The sequence below is a fragment of the Cyclopterus lumpus genome, chromosome 19 (genome assembly GCF_009769545.1).
Source record: "Cyclopterus lumpus isolate fCycLum1 chromosome 19, fCycLum1.pri, whole genome shotgun sequence".
Lineage (NCBI taxonomy): Eukaryota > Metazoa > Chordata > Actinopteri > Perciformes > Cyclopteridae > Cyclopterus > Cyclopterus lumpus.
The window spans coordinates 8,133,517-8,151,981 of NC_046984.1; the positions used below are offsets into that span (position 1 = coordinate 8,133,517).

At 39.2% G+C, this 18,465-nt stretch overlaps 3 protein-coding genes across 4 annotated transcripts; 2 read left to right on the forward strand and 1 right to left on the reverse strand.

Annotated features, from left to right (window-relative positions):
• On the forward strand, positions 1 to 3,644 carry phkg2 (phosphorylase kinase, gamma 2 (testis)). Its single transcript, XM_034558743.1, has 10 exons — positions 1 to 217; positions 487 to 598; positions 692 to 867; positions 962 to 1,016; positions 1,126 to 1,191; positions 1,562 to 1,725; positions 1,861 to 1,951; positions 2,075 to 2,228; positions 2,425 to 2,550; positions 2,675 to 3,644. Exons 2-10 carry the CDS (start codon positions 504 to 506, stop codon positions 2,918 to 2,920), a joined length of 1,173 nt encoding a protein of 390 aa, XP_034414634.1. The 5' UTR covers positions 1 to 217; positions 487 to 503; the 3' UTR covers positions 2,921 to 3,644.
• Positions 3,504 to 5,689, reverse strand: ccdc189 (coiled-coil domain containing 189). Of its 2 annotated transcripts, XM_034558745.1 has the most exons (10): positions 5,556 to 5,689; positions 5,368 to 5,437; positions 5,163 to 5,197; positions 4,980 to 5,045; positions 4,725 to 4,888; positions 4,539 to 4,609; positions 4,322 to 4,438; positions 4,125 to 4,203; positions 3,882 to 3,986; positions 3,504 to 3,790 (listed from the first exon to the last, which is right to left on the reverse strand). In XM_034558745.1, exons 2-10 carry the CDS (start codon positions 5,383 to 5,385, stop codon positions 3,642 to 3,644), a joined length of 804 nt encoding a protein of 267 aa, XP_034414636.1. In that variant the 5' UTR covers positions 5,386 to 5,437; positions 5,556 to 5,689; the 3' UTR covers positions 3,504 to 3,641. The 2 variants fall into 2 exon arrangements, with proteins under 2 accessions (XP_034414636.1, XP_034414635.1); XM_034558744.1 differs by lacking the exons at positions 5,163 to 5,197; positions 5,368 to 5,437; positions 5,556 to 5,689 and having other exon boundaries at positions 3,640 to 3,790; positions 4,725 to 5,044.
• Positions 5,690 to 5,862: 173 nt separating this feature from the next.
• On the forward strand, positions 5,863 to 18,387 carry LOC117748716 (tubby protein homolog). The gene is made up of 19 exons (XM_034558742.1): positions 5,863 to 6,930; positions 8,017 to 8,176; positions 8,293 to 8,523; positions 8,691 to 8,810; positions 8,952 to 9,128; positions 9,211 to 9,386; positions 9,523 to 9,684; positions 9,810 to 9,922; positions 10,467 to 10,581; positions 10,669 to 10,767; positions 10,859 to 11,030; positions 11,142 to 11,267; positions 14,679 to 14,799; positions 15,028 to 15,089; positions 15,219 to 15,376; positions 17,013 to 17,172; positions 17,301 to 17,412; positions 17,554 to 17,632; positions 17,706 to 18,387. The coding sequence occupies exons 1-19, from the start codon at positions 6,889 to 6,891 to the stop codon at positions 18,168 to 18,170; spliced, it is 2,850 nt and encodes a 949-aa protein (XP_034414633.1). The 5' UTR covers positions 5,863 to 6,888; the 3' UTR covers positions 18,171 to 18,387.
• The last annotated feature ends 78 nt before the right edge of the window (positions 18,388 to 18,465 follow it).

Genomic DNA, 18,465 nt, shown 5'->3' on the forward strand with positions numbered 1-18,465 from the left:
CACTGTTTCGAGGAATGTGACTAGAATGTCAACAGACCTCAGTTGCTAAGCTAGCTCGCGGTTGTTAACATTATCGGGAGCTAAAGTTTGACACTGTCGCCGCAGAATTGCACACAGTTATGGCTTCTCGACAGATCCCTCGAGCTGTGATGGCACTTCAATTCTGAGTACATATTCGCCGTCTCCCGCTCACCCTTATCGTTTGATTGCATACATGGTGAGTAGCTTCCTGGACGGTCATTGAACCCGCCGCCGCAGCAAGGCCACATCAGACTCCGCCAAAGTTAGATAGCTAACTAGCTGTCGTGATGGATTTAAGTTACCAGTAGAGGGGAGATAGATCTGTGTTGCAAGTAAATTCCCTGAATAGCTAGAATTAAACTAAAGCGAAACTAAACCTTCTCAGGAGTTAGCTCAACAGTTCCTCTTATTAGACGGACCATGCAGCACTGTTAGAAAGTGACAAACAGTTTGTTGTGATTTTAGGTTCATATTCTGTCATCATGACCAAAGACATCGTTGTTGGAGATGAATTACCAGACTGGGTGGGGGCCAAGGAGTTCTATCAGAAATATGACCCGAAAGAGGTGATTGGCAGGTGAGTCCAGCAAAATAACACGGAACGTGATCTCGGTTGTCTGTTGGGATGATCAAAACACCCACGCTGTGCTCTGTATCAATGGCGTCTCAGGGGAGTCAGCAGTGTGGTGCGCAGGTGTGTACACAGACACACGGGTCAAGAGTTGGCAGTGAAGATTATTGAGATCACAGCGGAGAAGATGACAGTTCTGCAGCTGGAGGAGGTGAAGACCTCCACGCTGAAGGAGATCCAAGTCCTCAACATGGTGAAGGGACACTCCTCCATCAGTATGTTATTCGGCTCTTTTGACATTTTAGTTTTGTGTTCTTGGAGGTTAAAACGTGTTTAAACTTTTTTTTGTGTTCTGTTGATTCCCTTCAGTCACTCTTATTGATTCCTATGAGTCCACAACCTTCATATTTTTGGTGTTTGACCTGTGAGTATTACAACAAATAGCTTTACAATTCCTCCCCGACCCCTACTATGTGAGTGAACAATCATGAAATCTTTGGAGGATGGTATCAATCTCATGTTTTCATTGTCAGCATGAGGCGAGGAGAGCTGTTTGACTACCTCACAGAGAAAGTTACTTTGAGTGAGAAGGAAACCAGGTGAGCTCCAGCATCAACACACAACATCAGCTAATTTAATCTAGCTGCATTTTGAGTCTTATTAAAAGGTTTATAACTGTCTCTGCATGTTTTAGCCTCATAAATGACAAATCATGTATGATTTATTTATATTCATACCCCCTAACCCTATCAGCTGAACATTTTCAAACTTTGACCGAAGCTCCAGGCACTATGATGTTCACTGTGAAGGATACCTCACATTCACACATTACGTCCCACATCTCTCAAAGTTGATTTCTTGAAGGCATTGCAAATAGATGCTCTTGCCTGGAAAGGAGACCAAATTCATTTTAATAAATAACACAATAAAGTGGTAATGTAAAATTTACTCAAACCCATTGCTCTACAGGTGTATGATGCGAGCTTTGCTGGAGGCCGTGCAGTACCTTCACTCCTTCAACATCGTCCACCGGGACTTAAAGCCTGAAAACATTCTCCTTGATGATCATGGACACATCAAACTGTCAGACTTTGGTTTCTCTGTTCAGCTACAACCTGGAGAAAAGCTTAGAGGTACTGTACTATAAAATGGAACGGATGCCTGAAAATCAATATTCATGATCTGTTTAAATCTGTACATAATGTGTAGAGTCAGAGGTTAAAATTATCTATTTTTGCCTTTTTTATTTATTATTCTATTCTTATCAGAGCTATGTGGGACGCCCGGTTACTTGGCCCCTGAAATACTGAAATGTTCGATGGATGAAATGCACATGGGCTATGGCCAAGAGGTCGATCTGTAAGTCTTTTTTCGGCTTTTGTCAATAACATTTATTTGGGGTAACATTAAAGTTTACAAAGCAGGATACTGGGTGTTGTCCTGAATTTAATTTATACCTGTTTTGATAAATGTGTTGGACAGCTGGGCGTGTGGCGTGATCCTTTTCACCTTACTGGCCGGCTCGCCACCGTTCTGGCATCGCAAGCAGATGCTGATGCTGCGGATGATCATGGAGGGTCGCTATCAGTTCAGCTCACCAGAGTGGGATGACAGGTCTGACACTGTGAAAGATCTGGTAAGCTGATATTCTGTTGACTGAGGTAGAATTTAAATAATAACACTAATAATGTTCTTCATATTCTCCTTTTTAATTTATCCTAGTTTCGGTTGACCCATTAAGTAATTGTTTTTGCTGTTTTGTTTTGTTAGTCAGCAGCATCTACATTATCACAAAAGTCCTGATTTTCAATCATTTTGCTTGTGTTGCTCAGATATCCAGGCTGCTGGTGGTGGACCCAGCTGTTCGTCTCACCGCTGAGCAATCTCTAGCACATCCTTTCTTCAGACAGTACCAGAAAGAGGATGTGCGGCTCTTCAGTCCCAGAAAGACATTTAGAGTGAGTCAGTGTTGACGATGCTTTTAAAAAAAAAAAAAGTATTTATTGCAGCTGATTTTAAGTTGTAAGCCTCAGAGAAAATGTCCTCTTCATTTCCCCCTGCTTTCCTTTCTTGCCTCCCCAGGTGTTGATAGTGAGCGTGCTGGCCTGTATCAGGATGTACAGCCGCTACCGCAGGGCTCGGCCACTGACTCGGGAAGTGCTGGCCAGAGATCCTTACTCCCTTCGTGGTGTCCGCAAACTCATCGATGGCTGCGCCTTCCGAATCTACGGACACTGGGTGAAGAAAGGGGAGCAGCAGAACCGAGCCGCCCTCTTTCAGAACACGGCTAAAATCATGCTGCTGGGCCTGGAGGACTTTGAAACATAAAAAGGTCAACCTCATTCCTAACCACAATGCTTTTTATCTAAACATTTGCATGTGCTTTCATGTCAGTGTTTGTGATGTGGAATTACTGTGTTTAATTTTAAGATGAGGAATTTAGGGACCGGGATGTTTGTGGGCCTAGTGCACGCTGCGGTTCTGCAAATTAAGCATGCACATCTTATCTTATCTGCCCTTTTGATCCAAGTTTGTGGCTGTTGGAAACTCTTCTTGTCAGGTCATCATGTTTGCGGTAAAGGACACATTGCACAATCATTTGAAATAACACATCACATATAAGTACATCATTTGTATTTATGATATTATGTGTCAGTTATAACTGAGGAGAGGATGTGTTTCTAAGCACGGTGGGGCTGAAGTGGACATTAAAGCACTGCGATTAATTATTTAATAGATGAATCTATACACATAATGTTCCAATGTACATATATTCTAGTGTTACAAATCAGTACTGGTTTTTGAGAGAGTAACCTGCAGCTATCATGCATGCAGTCGTTCATTAATGGGAAACCCGCATAAAATAACTGTGAAAACTAGTGATTGTATTTAAGCAACACCATTCCATACTCAGTTCATTTTTCAGTTTAATAAGTAGCACTTTTTTGGAAAGTGCCTCTCTAAGTAATAGTAATTGTACAAATGCAGATATGACGTACTGTATATGAAAAAAAGAATGTTTTATTGATAATAAAACTAATGTTTGAGCTTATTTTGTTGGCCTTGTGGGTGGTGACTCTCGTGCATTGTTGTGCTGATCTGCAATGTCTTTCATTCGCTGATCCAGTTGTCCAGACACGAGCACCATCTGCTCTCTGACCTCTTTCTCAATCAGGGCCTTCAGTTCTGATTTTAAATCTGAAAGTGAGAAAATGAAGCAGTTAGTTGGGTTGCATTTGACTTAAAAAAAGTTATTTTTGCACAGTCCTTTTATGATTTGTGATCCTACCGAGTGTGGCTCCCTCTGGGTCTTCGATGGATTCTTCTTGTGTTTGAGGAGAGCTGTCTGTCTTTGGTGCTGCTTCGGTTTCTTTTTCCAACACATTTTCAACGTCTGGTGCAAGAAAAGTACTTAACGGTATTAATACATTTGGTCCACGGTGCTCTAAAATCTCAATAATATTCAGTTCTCAATGTACCACAGCATAAAACTGTTGTACTACTAAAAGTGCTGTTGCCCTGTAATTATTACCTGGAGCAGATGAATCCTCCGTGGGGGCTTCATCCTGGTCTGGGGTCCCAGAGTAGGTCAGAGATAAATCAAGCTTTACCTGTGAAAAAATAATATGTAGAACTCATTATTCCCTCCAGATCTATTTTCACAGGACTCAAGTAGAATACAAATTAATGTTAACAGAGGTTGCTTAATAACTAAATTCCAATCCTTACCTGTGGTGAGAAAATATATTTATAGAGTTTGTAGTGTCTCAGATAGCTGTTATGGATGTAATTTAATATACATCCCACCTCCTCAAAGCTGAAGAGGTTGATACTAAAGGGGGGGCGCTGCAGCGGGGGAACACACAGAAGCATCAGAATAAAACATTGATTTAATGAGAATTCATGATTTTTTTTAAGTTAAAAGACATTGCATTTTTTTTCAGACCCTGACTGAGTGACAGAGGAGTAGATCTTTGCAGTATTTGGAACACTGTTCTATGTTGTTAAGTGGAGTTTCTGCAAAACAAGAGTTCCAAACACAAATCAAAGAACATCGAAATTAATGTTCTGCATTGTACGATGATTTCATCATCCAAAAACACTGCAGTGATAATAATATGACTTTTCTCACCTACGTTGGCCTTGTGGATGGATTTGAGGATGGACAAGAGAGCTGAGGTTTGTTCCTTTTTAAAGTTGCACTCTCTGCAAAAATACACAGTCTGGACATACATCTCCAGCAGAACTCCTCTTTTTGGTTCAGGGAGGTGGACTTCAAACATGCTGCATAAAGCACTGCCACAGAAAAGAAAAAGTGTGAATACGTCATAGCTGTGTGTTTCATTGTTCAAATAGATAGTGCTTCTTTTCATAAAAGGACAGAAACCTCTCCAGATCAGGAATGGACTGCATTTTGCCGATCTCCTCCATGCCATGGTAGCTTACATCTGACCTGAAAACATCCAGGAGATAGATTCTGGGTGAGAAATGATATCTAATCATGCAAGGCATAAAGAAAGCATCAAACAATCAAAATGAACATAATCTGGATTATAGGCACAGGTCTTACCATAGCATCACTTTAGCTTTCAGGGCCTGTGGTACCTACATATTAAAACACTGTATCATAAGGCAATACTTGACAGTCTAAAGATTGTAATCATGATTAAAATCATAAACGATCAAATGAAGAGGCGTGCTTATACTGCCGGCAGTAAAGTGAGCCCAACATGTAACTACATTTCGTGGATCAAACTAAACTTGTAGAGCTATACCTTAGTTTTCGGATCCATTTTCTTTTTCTTTTGCCGAATAAGAAATTGATCAAACTGCAGAAACTGCTCGCTGAAAAAGATTGTTTTTATTGTTAAATAACAAACTACACAAATATATATCTTGTAGTTAAATCATTGTTTGTTTTTTTGGTCCTTTTAGCGTGGACAAGTATTTAACGAAAACTTACTTCAATGAAGCTGGATCATTTCCTGTTTGGCTCCCTCCCGTATCCCAGCAACATCAAACCCCCCTTTTCTCTTTCCGGTTTAGCGCGTCGGACAGAATGACGTAAACCAGACATTCATAATATATTAAATAATACGTGCTATTCCAACAAGATATTAATAATATATTATAAACACGTATACCAACAATATATTAATAATATATTATAAACACGTACTATATCAACAAGATATTAATAATACATTCTAAATACGTACTATAGCAACACTATATTAATAATATATAAACACGTAGTATACCAACAAGATATTAAGAATATATTATAAATACGTACTTTACCACTACTTTATTTTATTTACTGTAGGACTGTCGGCTGAGTAAATGATGTGCGTCACACAATTTTCAATACACGTAAGCACATAAAATACATATGCAAATACTAATTATACCAATATGACGACCCCTAATATGAGACATAATGCAACGACACAAACGTACGAACTAATTGAGTTGTATGTGAGTGAAAACGAGTATATCAGTGTCGCCTCCTGAGACGGTGTGAACAGTGTTCAATCTGTCTGTCACAGATTAATGTATAACAAAGACATGCACATGTTTATCTTCTGATTAAAGAAGTTTTATTTAGTTTAATATACTGAGTTAATTTTTTTCTTCTTTTAAATCACGGCTCTTCGTCGTTGCTGCATGGCAGCCGTATCCATGGCAACGAGATAACCTGACTCAGTGTCCCTATAGTCACCGTGTGATCTAGTTTGTGTTTTCCGGGACGTCTGAGATGACTTCCATGGCCCCTCCGGGTGGTGTGTGGTGACGACACAGCACAGAGGCACGTGTGGGTGAGACTTTGAAGGGCAGTTTGTGGTTCCTGTTGCGGCTTCCGCGTTTCACTAGTTACGCCTGGTAAGTGATGCACACGGCTGGATTGTTGGAGACGGGGTGACAGCAGCAGGTCATCTTCCTGTTTCTCTTCTCTCACGTTTAATTCAACTGGAGCGCAGGCCCGAGCATCTCCACAACAAAGCATCCGTGGAAAGCCTGCTTTGCCCCGCAGACTGCTCGTCCACGCGGACCGAGCGGGGCAGTGCAGTTTAAGAACATTATCCCCTTTTAATCCACTTTGCCTTCTGCTACTTGGAGGTGCACAGACTGTCAGATGGAGCCGGGACACACAGTCAAACGCGCGCGTCCATATTTAATTGCTCTTTTATTTTGGAAACTGAACCATTTCTCGCATTGCACATTGATTGAACTTCGTTTTTAAGTATCCTTAATGATCTACTGATTATAATTAGCTGTGAGTCTTTCACACAGACATGGAGGACCCCGATATACGACAACAGAAGCTTGACAACCAGGTAAATAAACAAGGATTATTTAGGTATTTGATGTAATTTACGCATTAAATTGCCCAAATATGTTTTGGTGTATTTCAAACTAGTAAAACAACAATGGAATTCAACTAACTGACAAAGAGATAAGCCTACATATTTTTTTTAAGCAGATTTTTATCTGGGTTCCTTTATCAAAAATATGTAGGATACATATATTTATCAGTGACATCAACACTGACAGTGGAGCAAAGACTGGAACGTGTTTATTGTTAAGGCTCATTAGCTGACTAGTGGTTAAAGCTGAGGCAGAGCTTTGCAAATAAATAAAGCTTTCTTGAGTCTTGAGGTCATGGCTACCTGTGTCAGAACCACCTGCTGTGCTACTACTTAACTTTAAGACACAGTCTGTTTGTATAACTACAGAATGTGAGCTACTTGCTTCCATTCAGTAGAGTAATACAAACCAGAAAGACCAGCAGATAGAACCAGTGATATAAGTACTAATAATAACAAATAATAGTTAAAGTAACCAACTAAAATCGTCTTCAGCTGTATAATTGCAGCGACAACTCGCTATCTAGAATTTAAAAAAATGCTCCAACCAATATAAGTCCTATCATTATATGAGGATATAATGTTATACTTCTGACCAAAGAACATGGCCCAAGGTTGTCATTGTACAACACAAACAAACAGTTGTTGTCCTTTTATGCTACACAAGAAAAACAAAACAGTAGGGCATGCCTGTTGTGCTGGGCCTTTTTTTAAATTTGCATCAGTAGGAATGTAAACAGCAGCAACAAAAACACTGGAGAATAGATAATATGGCCAGCATGACAACATAAAAAATTCTACATCAGTGAAACATGATCCTCATAATATACCCATATTGTTTGACAGTTGTTATAACGTGTGTTAAACAAAACATGGTCCCAATCAAATGTAATGAAATGCCCTAACCTACATTCTTGTACAGCTAAACACCTATCCAACAACATGTCACCATATATACAAAGATACAAGTCACTATTATCTCTGTAGTTGTAGCCCCACATATGAACATTGAGTTGACAGTTTTAATTCTAAGCCTAATACTCAATTCTCTCACAGCGAACCCTGTTGATGAAAAAGCAGCAAAAGAAGAGGGCTGATTCCCAAATGGTAGTAGCCAATCGGGATGCTCGCCAAAAGAGTCGAAAGCACAAAGACGTCCTCTCTGATGAAACACCTCTGTTGATCAACCAATCCCTCAGCAACACTTCCCTGACTGGTATTAGAATAATTGATTATTCTATGTAGCAATTTTTTTTTACATAGGAAATCTAATTCCAATGTACAGTTAAATTAAATGATATTAAATACATTTATTGTATTTTTTTTCTGGAGATCAAGTTGAACATGCCCACGATAACCCAGTGGATGAGATCACATTAGGTGAATGTGACATGGCAACAAGCAAGACATTTGATGAGATGCCTTCAGAGAATCATGTCACTCTCAAGAAAATGAACTTGGAGATAGACCAAGAGCCTGAGGGAAAGTGGGAGGTGGAGGATGAAGCTCAGGCAGAGGGGAAAAGGACAAAGAAGAGAGAAGTGAAAAAAGAAAAAGCCAGACGTAAGAATATTTTATTCTCATGTGATGTCTTTGTGTTTATTTATGTAGACGCGTATGTGTTTGTTTGTGTGTATTCATGCATGCACATGTGAGTAAGGAATACTTTGCTGAAATGATAAATAAATATATATGATTCATCAGCAACGCGCTGCTGTGCTTTCCGTCAGAGATGGAACAGAATGATGAAATAGACGAGAAGGAGAAAAAGGAGAAAAAAACGAAGAAGAAAGTGAAAGAACTGGAAGACCCCGAGAAGACAAACAAGACAACCAAACAAGAGCGGAAAAGTAACATCAATGTTCAATTTATTATTAATGGATCTAACTATGTACATTATTTACAGTTTTAATCGATAATCTTTATTTAATAGCATGAATACATAATACTAAATGTAATCGCCTTTATAGCATCTGTCTCCTCTTTTGCAGAGAATCACTTGCAGGAGGTTTCATTCCAGGAGCTTCAACTCCCTACAACCCAGGGGATAGAGTCTGTGGTGGAGATGGCAAGTCCAAAGAAGAATACACATGATGAAAGCGACCATGAAGAGGGGGCCGAGAGGCCTGTCCTTCAATCGCCTAAGAATAAAAAACAACTCAACACATGTGAGTCATAATCTGTGCATTGTATCGTCAACAATACTGTAAAGCTGTTGTCAGGAATACATTTGTGTGTGTTCTCAAACAGCCAGGTGCCAAATAAGTGAAGAGAGCAAAGATGATGAACCCCAAGAAAAAGTGAAAACGGAAAAGAAGACAAAGAAAGCAGAGACAAAGAAAGCAGAGAAAACTACGCAGAGTCTCGCTTCCCTCAACTCCAACTACAGGGAGAGCTCATCTTCAGGCAGTGAATCTAATGAAAGAGTGAGACATTTACAAGTAAAAAACAGTTTTGTGTATTGGCAAAAGCAAATTAGGCAAGTGTGCACCATATTTAGAGTTGTCACACAGCGTGTATATATAAAAACCGCCAGTGAAATCATTCCCACTCTCATTCCAGTCAACGTCTCCAATGTCACTGGAGGATCTTGAGACGTTTGCTTTGCGTCCGGCCCCCAGAGATGTGACGATCCAGTGTCGGGTCACCAGGGACAGGAGAGGCGTGGAGAAGGGCATTTACCCAACGTACTACCTCCACATGGAGAAGGAGGATGGCAAGAGGGTTGGCACTTGTGCACAATTTGAACCCAATCGTTGTGCACATGGATTTAAGCTCTCGTGGCTTGATCCGGTTTTCTTGAGCCGTAACATTTCTATGAAAGTGTTTTTCATTGTGCCCTCACCAAGGTGTTCCTAATGGCAGGCAGAAAAAGGAAGAAGTGCAAAACATCCAACTATCTCATCTCCACTGATCCGACAAATCTGTCCAGAGAGACACACTGCTACATCGGAAAACTAAGGTTCAATTCTTTTATTTCTACTTTGAGAAATAACTTAAAAACAAGTCATTTTTTTAATGATTTACTTACGAGTGAATTCTCTGACTTTGGGATCATGAAACCCTTTCAAAACCCCTTCAGAAAACATTGCAGAATCCACTGTCATGAAATCAAACAAGGGGTTCTCAATACTGGACCTGAAGTACTTATTTATGGCACAAAACCCAAGTGTAAATAATAACACTAACGATGTGTCTATTCCATCTCAGCGTGCATAACACCATTACATTTCATTTTGTAATGCCAGTGCCCTTTGCACTAAAACACCTGAAATGGAGCCATCATTGATAATATTATACACCTGGGGGTTTTCCTGCTATGTTGTGTCATAATATCTACCACGAAAAAGGTCTCCTGAAGGATTTTTAAATCTCAATTGCATCCCAAGTGTAAATTGAAAATGTTTCCCTTTTTTGGAGCATTTTTGGTATTCCTCCATGATTTGTGGAGGCAGTCATCATAGATGATTACAGATTATGTATCTGATCAGACTCATTTGTTTCAGGTCCAATGTTCTGGGAACAAAGTTCACCGTCTATGATGGAGGTGAAAACCCTGACAAAAAGCCCTTCGTCAAAGAGTGTGAATCCGTGCGGCAAGAGCTGGCAGCAATTTGTTACGTGAGTTCAAACTTAAGTCTAAACACTAACATGAACAACGCATATGAAGAGATAGATCCCGTAATACAATTGTCTACCATGTTCCAGGAGACAAATGTGCTGGGATTTAAGGGTCCTCGGAAAATGACAGTGATCATCCCTGGCATGTTGGAGAACGACGAAAGAGTGTCCATTCGTCCCAAACATGTAAATTTGGCAAGAAAAAAAAGAGATCCTTTTGATGATGTTGATTAAGTGTGAAATATGTCGGAGGAACTGAAATGTTATCTTATTACAGGAACCTGAGACTCTATTGGTCCGCCATGCGAACAGCAACACAGACAAACTGGTCACACTGATGAACAAATCCCCGAGCTGGAACGAGCAAACTCAGTCATATGTGCTGAACTTCCACGGTCGTGTCACCCAGGCCTCCGTCAAGAACTTCCAGATCATCCACCCTGACAACGGTAAGATGTGACTCTCTTCCTTTAGCATCAACCACAAGGGAAATGGCTGCCTTGTCTTTATTCCTAACTTCTGTCTCCTCTCTTTCTGCCCCCTGCTGCTGTCTTTTTCAGAGGATTACATTGTGATGCAGTTTGGACGTGTAGCGGAGGATGTCTTCTCCATGGATTACAGTTTCCCCATGTGTGCCCTGCAAGCTTTTGCCATCACTCTGTCCTCATTTGATGGTAAACTGGCTTGTGAGTGAACAATGCTGGTGAACTAAATATAAACTCCCATTCTTTTGCACAGGGTCATTTGTCATTTTTTGTATCCTGGTGCATTGTAACACTTTGTATACACTACATATGGAAAGTACATGCCATAGACTTAGACTTCAGAGGGAACTTGTTTTATCGGTCCAGTATTATTTTACAGCAGATTTTATATTGAAGTGGGAAAAGTAAGTTCAGTTTCAGGTAAAGGACTCCTGGAATTACAATATTGAGGACAACTGTGTAAATACTACCAGGGAAATATTAAATGATTATAATACAAGATTCACCATTTTTTATTTTATTATTATATTATTTGAAATAGAAAATATCTACTGGGTTGAATTTTTATATTCTGATTTTGAAGATTTTTTCTTCATTCCGATTGTGTTATTTCAAAGTTACATCTATAACCGTTTGCTGTAATCTTTCGAGTCTTTATCACGAAGAAGGAAGCATTCTCATCAAAATGGAAAAAAACACTTATATCAGATGCAACTACAACTAGTTGCAGATAGAGCCAACCATATCAGGGTTTCTGCTCTTGCATAATCTAAAATATTCACGTCATGATTTCTTCACTGCTGATCTCGAGCACATTTTCAACACAAGTTCACCTGCTTCACATGAGGAGGACAGAAAGTCATTTGGGTTTCAACAAATACAAATAGGCCTCATTATGCTCTGTGGTGAAGAGAATCAAAAGTTTGCAGATATTTAGAATAGCGAAAACCCAAATTAAACTGAAACCTCTGTTATCACATTGACATGACCGTCTGTGAGGTCACATGCTGCTTTCTTGTTTAGATGCTCTCTGAAACAAGGTATGTCTAATATATATATATATATATATATATATATATATATATATACACACACACACACACACACGTGTGTATATGTCTACATATATGTATGAGTATTGCCCTCTTTTAACTTTGCTAAGTGATGAAGTTCACACACTGGCAGTATCTTGCCCCACAAATTATAGGTTTGCATTTAATTAAACAATGTTTCCTGAAAGTTTGCAGACGTCCTGTTGATCAACTGCAACACTATTTCATAAACTGTTTTCGACCGAACACCGAGAGACCGTCATAAACTCTAAATCAACAAAACTGTAAACCTCAGAGGAAGACAGTCAGCTCGTATCTTTTATAGAATCACCACAACCTAACCAACATTCAACTGATCTCCTGTCGCTACATATTGCAAAACACTCTTGTAAGTGGCACAATAATTCATATTTCAATATCAGGTAGCTCCATTTGAAAAAGAGACACCAATATGGTCACCCAATGTTTTGCCATAACGTTTTTGACAAATCAGGTTACATGAAATCATTAAAGTCATCACTAGAGCACACCAGCGTGAAGTGAGACTTGGCATGGAGGCCTTTAAGTGCATCAAAATGATCCAAAAACATAAAACTGTATTCCTCAACGTATGTCTAGCTCAGTGGAACGGCTTCATTCACAAAAGTCCCTTTTGTTTGATATCTAGAGCCTCAAAAAGGTCAGATTTGTCAGTTTGCCACATGGAACGTATTAGATGGACATCCCAGTAGTGAAGGTTTTTATCTGTGCGAAAAAAAATTTATTATTTATTTTCAAAAAGCTTGTATTGGACAACGACCGTCAAATATAACTGTTATAAAGAAAGTTAGTTAATGTATGATATGAACCAAATGAAAAATTAATTGTCTCAAGATTAATTTCTGTGTAGAGTACGATTTCTTTCTGCAAAATCACACTCAGGTATACAACCAATGTCCATAGAAATGGGTATATTTCAAGGTTCTCCATTTCATGTGAATTAGGTCCATATTAAATGTGTGTGATTTAAGTAATTCAATCTTTAGCATATATATATTTCCTACTCTGCAGATTCTTTACAGCACGGTAGCATTTGTTTCACCATTTTTTGTTTGAAGCACTTAAGAGAGGATTTAATGCAGTCATGTGTTATGTAACAAGATGAGTTTCACCATTGCATGCGTTTGTGTTTTTGGCATATTATTGGCTCATAGATCAAAATTAATCTCCCCACAGTGCTGAGATCACATGAATGTCTTCCACCTGTGGGCTTTTTCAATCAGTTACCATCAGTGAAGACATCTAAAAGGACACTGAAAGAAGAAACGAAAACACATTTACAGACTCAAAGCATTTTGTATTTAAAACATTTTTTTGAAAGAAATTAAGACAGGTCTGAGAATGCAAAAAAATATATACTAATGTTAACCAAATGGAGTGCACAGCGTGCTAGATTACAGGCTTGTGGTGTGAGAATAAACACATTTGGTTACTGAAGCCGTGCCCCTTTCAGACTTTCCTTCTATAACTGCCCTCTTAAAAAAGCACATCCTCTCCCTGCAGAGACATGTGAGTGATGAATATCAGCGGGCACCGACTCACTGACACTTCCCCTCTCTCAGTCTTCATTAATAAACGTTCGTCACAAGAGCTTCAAAGCAGGATGACTACATGAAGACCTCTCAGGGCTGAAGTGATGTCTGGTGGGATGGATTGTCGCTCTCCCCCGAGGCTCAAGCTGCTGCTCGTCTTTCTGCTTGTTTCGATCAACATTATCTGTCTGCATGGAAATCTTATCACAGGTTATGTCTCAGTCAGTTTGCTTTTGTTTTGCGAATCATTAAGATCAGCTTGCTTGGATTGTATTCGTTCATTTGCACTATGCTTGAGAAAAAAGCCAAAACGAATAACAATAATAATAATAATATGTAAATATAAGATGCTTTTATATAAAACATGCACACTAAAAGTTAGAATAAATGCCTAAAATGCTTTGTTCTACTTTGTAGGACTTCAGCTATTGTTGGGAAAAGTGGGCTAATGTTTCTTAATATAAGAGAAAAGTCTATATCTTTTTTTAATGTTGTGATGTAGGATTCTACCATTTTACAATAAGGCAGTATGCATGCACTTTTAGATGCCAGTGGGTCAATAAACAATGCTGCAGTTTTGTTCATTTTACAGTAACTAATGAAAGAATAAGTTATAATTTTTTTTAACATCTATCCTAAAAAAGTACCAACATTTCCATATGGACATTGAAAGCGTTATTGGTCTTAGTAATTGTTTTTCTTGTCCATACTGGCCACAAAATCCTTTAAAACTGCAGTTTTAAATAGTGTATGTAAAAAAAGTTGTTTGTTTTTTCAATAAAACAATACGTGCAGTTTAAAATGGCCTTGAGTTATCGGTAATGGTTCTTTAACTGGATGGTATGCAAAAAAAAAAGAAAAACCTACAAATACAAAAGAGGATTATTCACCAACTAAAGGGATGCTTAACTTAAATGAGCTGACACAGTGAAATCTCTGCTTTGATTCCTGGAAACTCCCAATAAAATATTGCCTGTACATTTTTTCAGGTGAGGATCATCTTCACTGCGTGACCGATTACCTGTTTACCATCAACTGCTCCCTGAACATCACAACATCAGAAAGCAACTCAGACAGCAACAGCTCCTACTGGCTCACTTTCATAAATAGGTGAGGCTTTTTTTTTCATGGCATTTATAAATAATGGATGAGCTCAAATGTGATGATGATATTGTATTTCATTACGGTTTTGTGCAGAGAGAAGTTTGTGTGTATGCTGACCAACACTAATGAGGAGTACTTCTGCGCCGTAAAAATACCCGATCCGATACACGATGACAACTATTATTGGGACACTTTTGTGGATACAGATAGTTTTGAAATCTGTCTTTGTCACAGCCAAAACGATGGGCCTGAAATCTGCAAGCAGCTGGATAAGAAATATAAGCCTGTTGATAACAGTAAGGAACACACTGGTTTTGATCGTTTTCACAACCAGACACACAGAACACATTCATATCTAAAAATACAGATGTCTTCCTATTGAAAACCTGCCTTTTGTGTGTGCTTGTCTTTAATGTGTCCTTTAGTCAAACCCAACGCACCGCGCTCTCTCACAGTCAGCCACAACTCAAGTCAACGCCACTTCACCTGGATAAGTACCTATGAGAAATATCGTGATTACACCAGTCTTGTCGACAACCTCCGGTTTCAGCTCCGTTACTACATAAGGGGAGACAAACTTAATGTGAGATTCAATAACAAACAAGAATGGGGTGCTGTTTGTTGGTGGCAATAAGAGAATAACATGCTTTTTTGGGAACAGTTCGAAAGCCTATTTGTGGCAGTTAAAATGCATTTGCAAATTAATAATCAAATTGGTGTATCAGATTAATGAAAACACTTAAGGTATAACATAGTCACTTTGTCGGTTGACGTTTGTTCACGCAGCATTTAAAAATGGCCGAGCGAGCGAGCGAGGGTGAAAGCTCAGCAGTGGTCGAGCAAGCTAGAAAGTGAATTAAAGGAGGGATGAATCAGAGCCATGAATAAGAATAGGAATAAAAAGTTAAAAGATTGACAGCAGCCACGTTCTAAAATATAAGAATTCAAGCGGAGGGTAGAGTGATGATACAGACACAGACTTCTAATGGGCCTTAAAAGATGATTAAGAGGGATTACTTTGGCATTTTCCCGCTATGCCAGGGGGGGTTGATCTAAACTGCTGTCAATAAAATCACACAATTCAGAGATCTTACTAAAGTTCCACTCCACTGGGTTTCTTCTTGTGATATCAGCTCTGAGCAGAAAGATAACTTTTTGAAATGATGAACTATACCACAGCAGTTTCATTAGGGGCCACTGTGGCTGTCAGCTCAGTGGTTCATGAGAAACTGTGACTTTATTTGACAGTTATTTTCCACTGTAAATATAAGTACTGTTTCACATTTTGATGCATGATTATTTTTATTAACTATGAACATAATGACAGCTCTGCTCCACTCAAGTGTCCCAGTATGCGGGGCTGAATTAACTTTAGGGGTGATCATTTTCCAACTGAATATGCCACTAGTTGATCACAATATTAAAGCTCTTAAAAACTAGATTTTCACACAGGATCCCACTACAAAAAGGGGCTCAAGATTAAGTTATTGTAATATATTGCACTTAAATAATATAATACAAAAACACTATCAAATGACCAAAAACCATCTGACACCCAATAAAGCACGGGCTTTTGGGGCTACTGAGGGTCGGGCAAATTACCAGTGCTGAACCCAGGGGTCCCACTCTTTTTTAGATATTAGGACTTTAGTGATGATATTTGCTAGTATGACAGTACATTATTTAATTAAATTTGTCCTAGGAATTATATTAACCATTGCTGCCTAAGCACAAATAACTGATTAGCCTGATCACCAATAACACAATTTTGCCTCATGACAAAATAAAACTGAACTTTACATACAGACATGTACAATTCAGAGTTTGCTAGGATAATTAAACGTCACTGACTTTGATCAGTTTATCACACTCACCACTTTACAGGTAATAATAAGTGAATTTTTTTGAAAAGTGATCATGAGCTCCACAAACATTAAACATCCTGTACAAACATCTCGTACAGCTAAATAACATTTAACTATTAGCGGTACACCATTTTTTCCCATGATTAAAATGACTAATATCTCTAATAACTTGGTGAAACAAAAAGCAACTGAAAAAGTGTAGATTGTGACTATAAACATCTGTCTAGTAAGATTATTATTAATCTACCCATCGATCTGCACCTTTCTATGAACTAATGGAGCAATTGATGATTGGGCACAAATTGGACGTTTTCTCTCCGATGCATTACATACTTCCACATCTATTTATTTCAGGTGTCAATCAACACCGACAGTTTGAATTATTCTGTGGATGATGAGAAATTTTTGCCAGACACCAAGTACGCTGCAAGAGTGCGGTCCAGTCCTAATGTCAACGGACAGTGGAGTGACTGGTCTTCTGAGGTCTACTGGGACACAGAGTCAGCTGTGAATGGTGAGTCTCCTCCAAATAGTCAGCTGATCTATGCTCAATGAAGAGGATCTTCATCTAAAAGGCAACTTGTTGAGAATGCAGCATATGTATACTCATTATTTATTTCACATTTTTCTACTGCATGCAAGTCCATACAGATGTCCCATCAAACATATTGTTTTCTGGACTGAGTAAGGTGCTCATCCCCCTATGTGTGATGGTGCCAATCATCTTACTTTTCTGCTATGCTCCAGTAAATAAGTAAGGTCTCCTAACAGCTTACAGTATAACAAATGACAATTTCCTCAACCAATGAACACAAAATATTTTCTTTTCTCTCTCGCTCGCTCTCTCACACACACACACACACACACACACACACACACACACACACACACACAGGTGGAGGAAGAGTACCTTCATCCCATCTCCAGTGCCCTATTTCCACACCCTGTACAGTGACTGCCAGGGTGATTTCAAGGTAAGTCTAGCTTAAAATGAAAATAAAATAACAATTATCTTATAACGATGGCCCTAAACATGACTGATTATAGAGATGGGTGGTTACACAAGAAAACATGGCAGACATGCTGAAGGCAGAGGAAACGCTCCAAATTGACACCATTACCAAGTGTGAAGTCATCGAGGAAGAAGTGAGTCCGCTCCAGTTTCACAGCCAGTCCATGGAGGGCAGCATATACAGCAATACAACTCACCCGGGCTGCGATACTTCTCTCCTGGGCATCCCGTACGCGGTGAGCACCATGGCTCCGCCATCACCTCCAGGAAGCCCTCACCAGAGTCTGACAGTCAGCTCCCAGCCAGGAAGCCTTGCTGAAGGAGACTCCGGGTGCTGGCTGGAGAAGGACCCCCCCTGGTACTGCAATGAGTACTGCACCATAAGCACCTTCCAGCAGTGTCGTCCACTCGCAGCAGAGCATCATGGGACAAAAGCCCACCTGACAGGCATCATCACAATCAAGGCCATTACTGAAGCACAAGCTGATCAGTTTGTGTAGTAACTGAACAATAAGATAGTATTGAACTTCTAACAATGGTGGGCCTTACATTCAACTACATACATTTAAATGTAATACTTAGAAAATTCTTAATTTTAGATTTTGCTACTTGGCCATTATAAGTGTCGAGTGTTTTCACAGCATCCTGCATAATGTAGATTGTAGTAATTGCATAACGTTTGCTTGTGTCAAATGAGTAAATGAACTGTAAACTTAATGGTTGTCAGACTTAATATAAATTCATTTGGACATTTTTGCTCTGAAACCTTAGTGGTTAAGTTGAGCTTGCCGTATA

Bases quoted from the DNA above. Each gene is read 5' to 3' on its own strand.
- phkg2 (XM_034558743.1), top strand. From the start codon at position 504: ATGACCAAAGACATCGTTGTTGGAGATGAATTACCAGACTGGGTGGGG. The intron at 1,017-1,125 runs GTGAGTATTACA...TTTCATTGTCAG, and splicing joins ATATTTTTGGTGTTTGACCT to CATGAGGCGAGGAGAGCTGT. The intron at 1,192-1,561 runs GTGAGCTCCAGC...ATTGCTCTACAG, and splicing joins TTGAGTGAGAAGGAAACCAG to GTGTATGATGCGAGCTTTGC.
- ccdc189 (XM_034558744.1), bottom strand. From the start codon at position 5,028: ATGGCATGGAGGAGATCGGCAAAATGCAGTCCATTCCTGATCTGGAGA. The intron at 4,439-4,538 runs GTCTGAAAAAAA...CCCCCGCTGCAG, and splicing joins TCCTCTGTCACTCAGTCAGG to CGCCCCCCCTTTAGTATCAA. The intron at 3,791-3,881 runs GTAGGATCACAA...TCTCACTTTCAG, and splicing joins CCCAGAGGGAGCCACACTCG to ATTTAAAATCAGAACTGAAG.
- LOC117748716 (XM_034558742.1), top strand. From the start codon at position 6,889: ATGGAGGACCCCGATATACGACAACAGAAGCTTGACAACCAG. The intron at 9,129-9,210 runs GTGAGTCATAAT...GTTCTCAAACAG, and splicing joins TAAAAAACAACTCAACACAT to CCAGGTGCCAAATAAGTGAA. The intron at 9,387-9,522 runs GTGAGACATTTA...CTCTCATTCCAG, and splicing joins GCAGTGAATCTAATGAAAGA to TCAACGTCTCCAATGTCACT.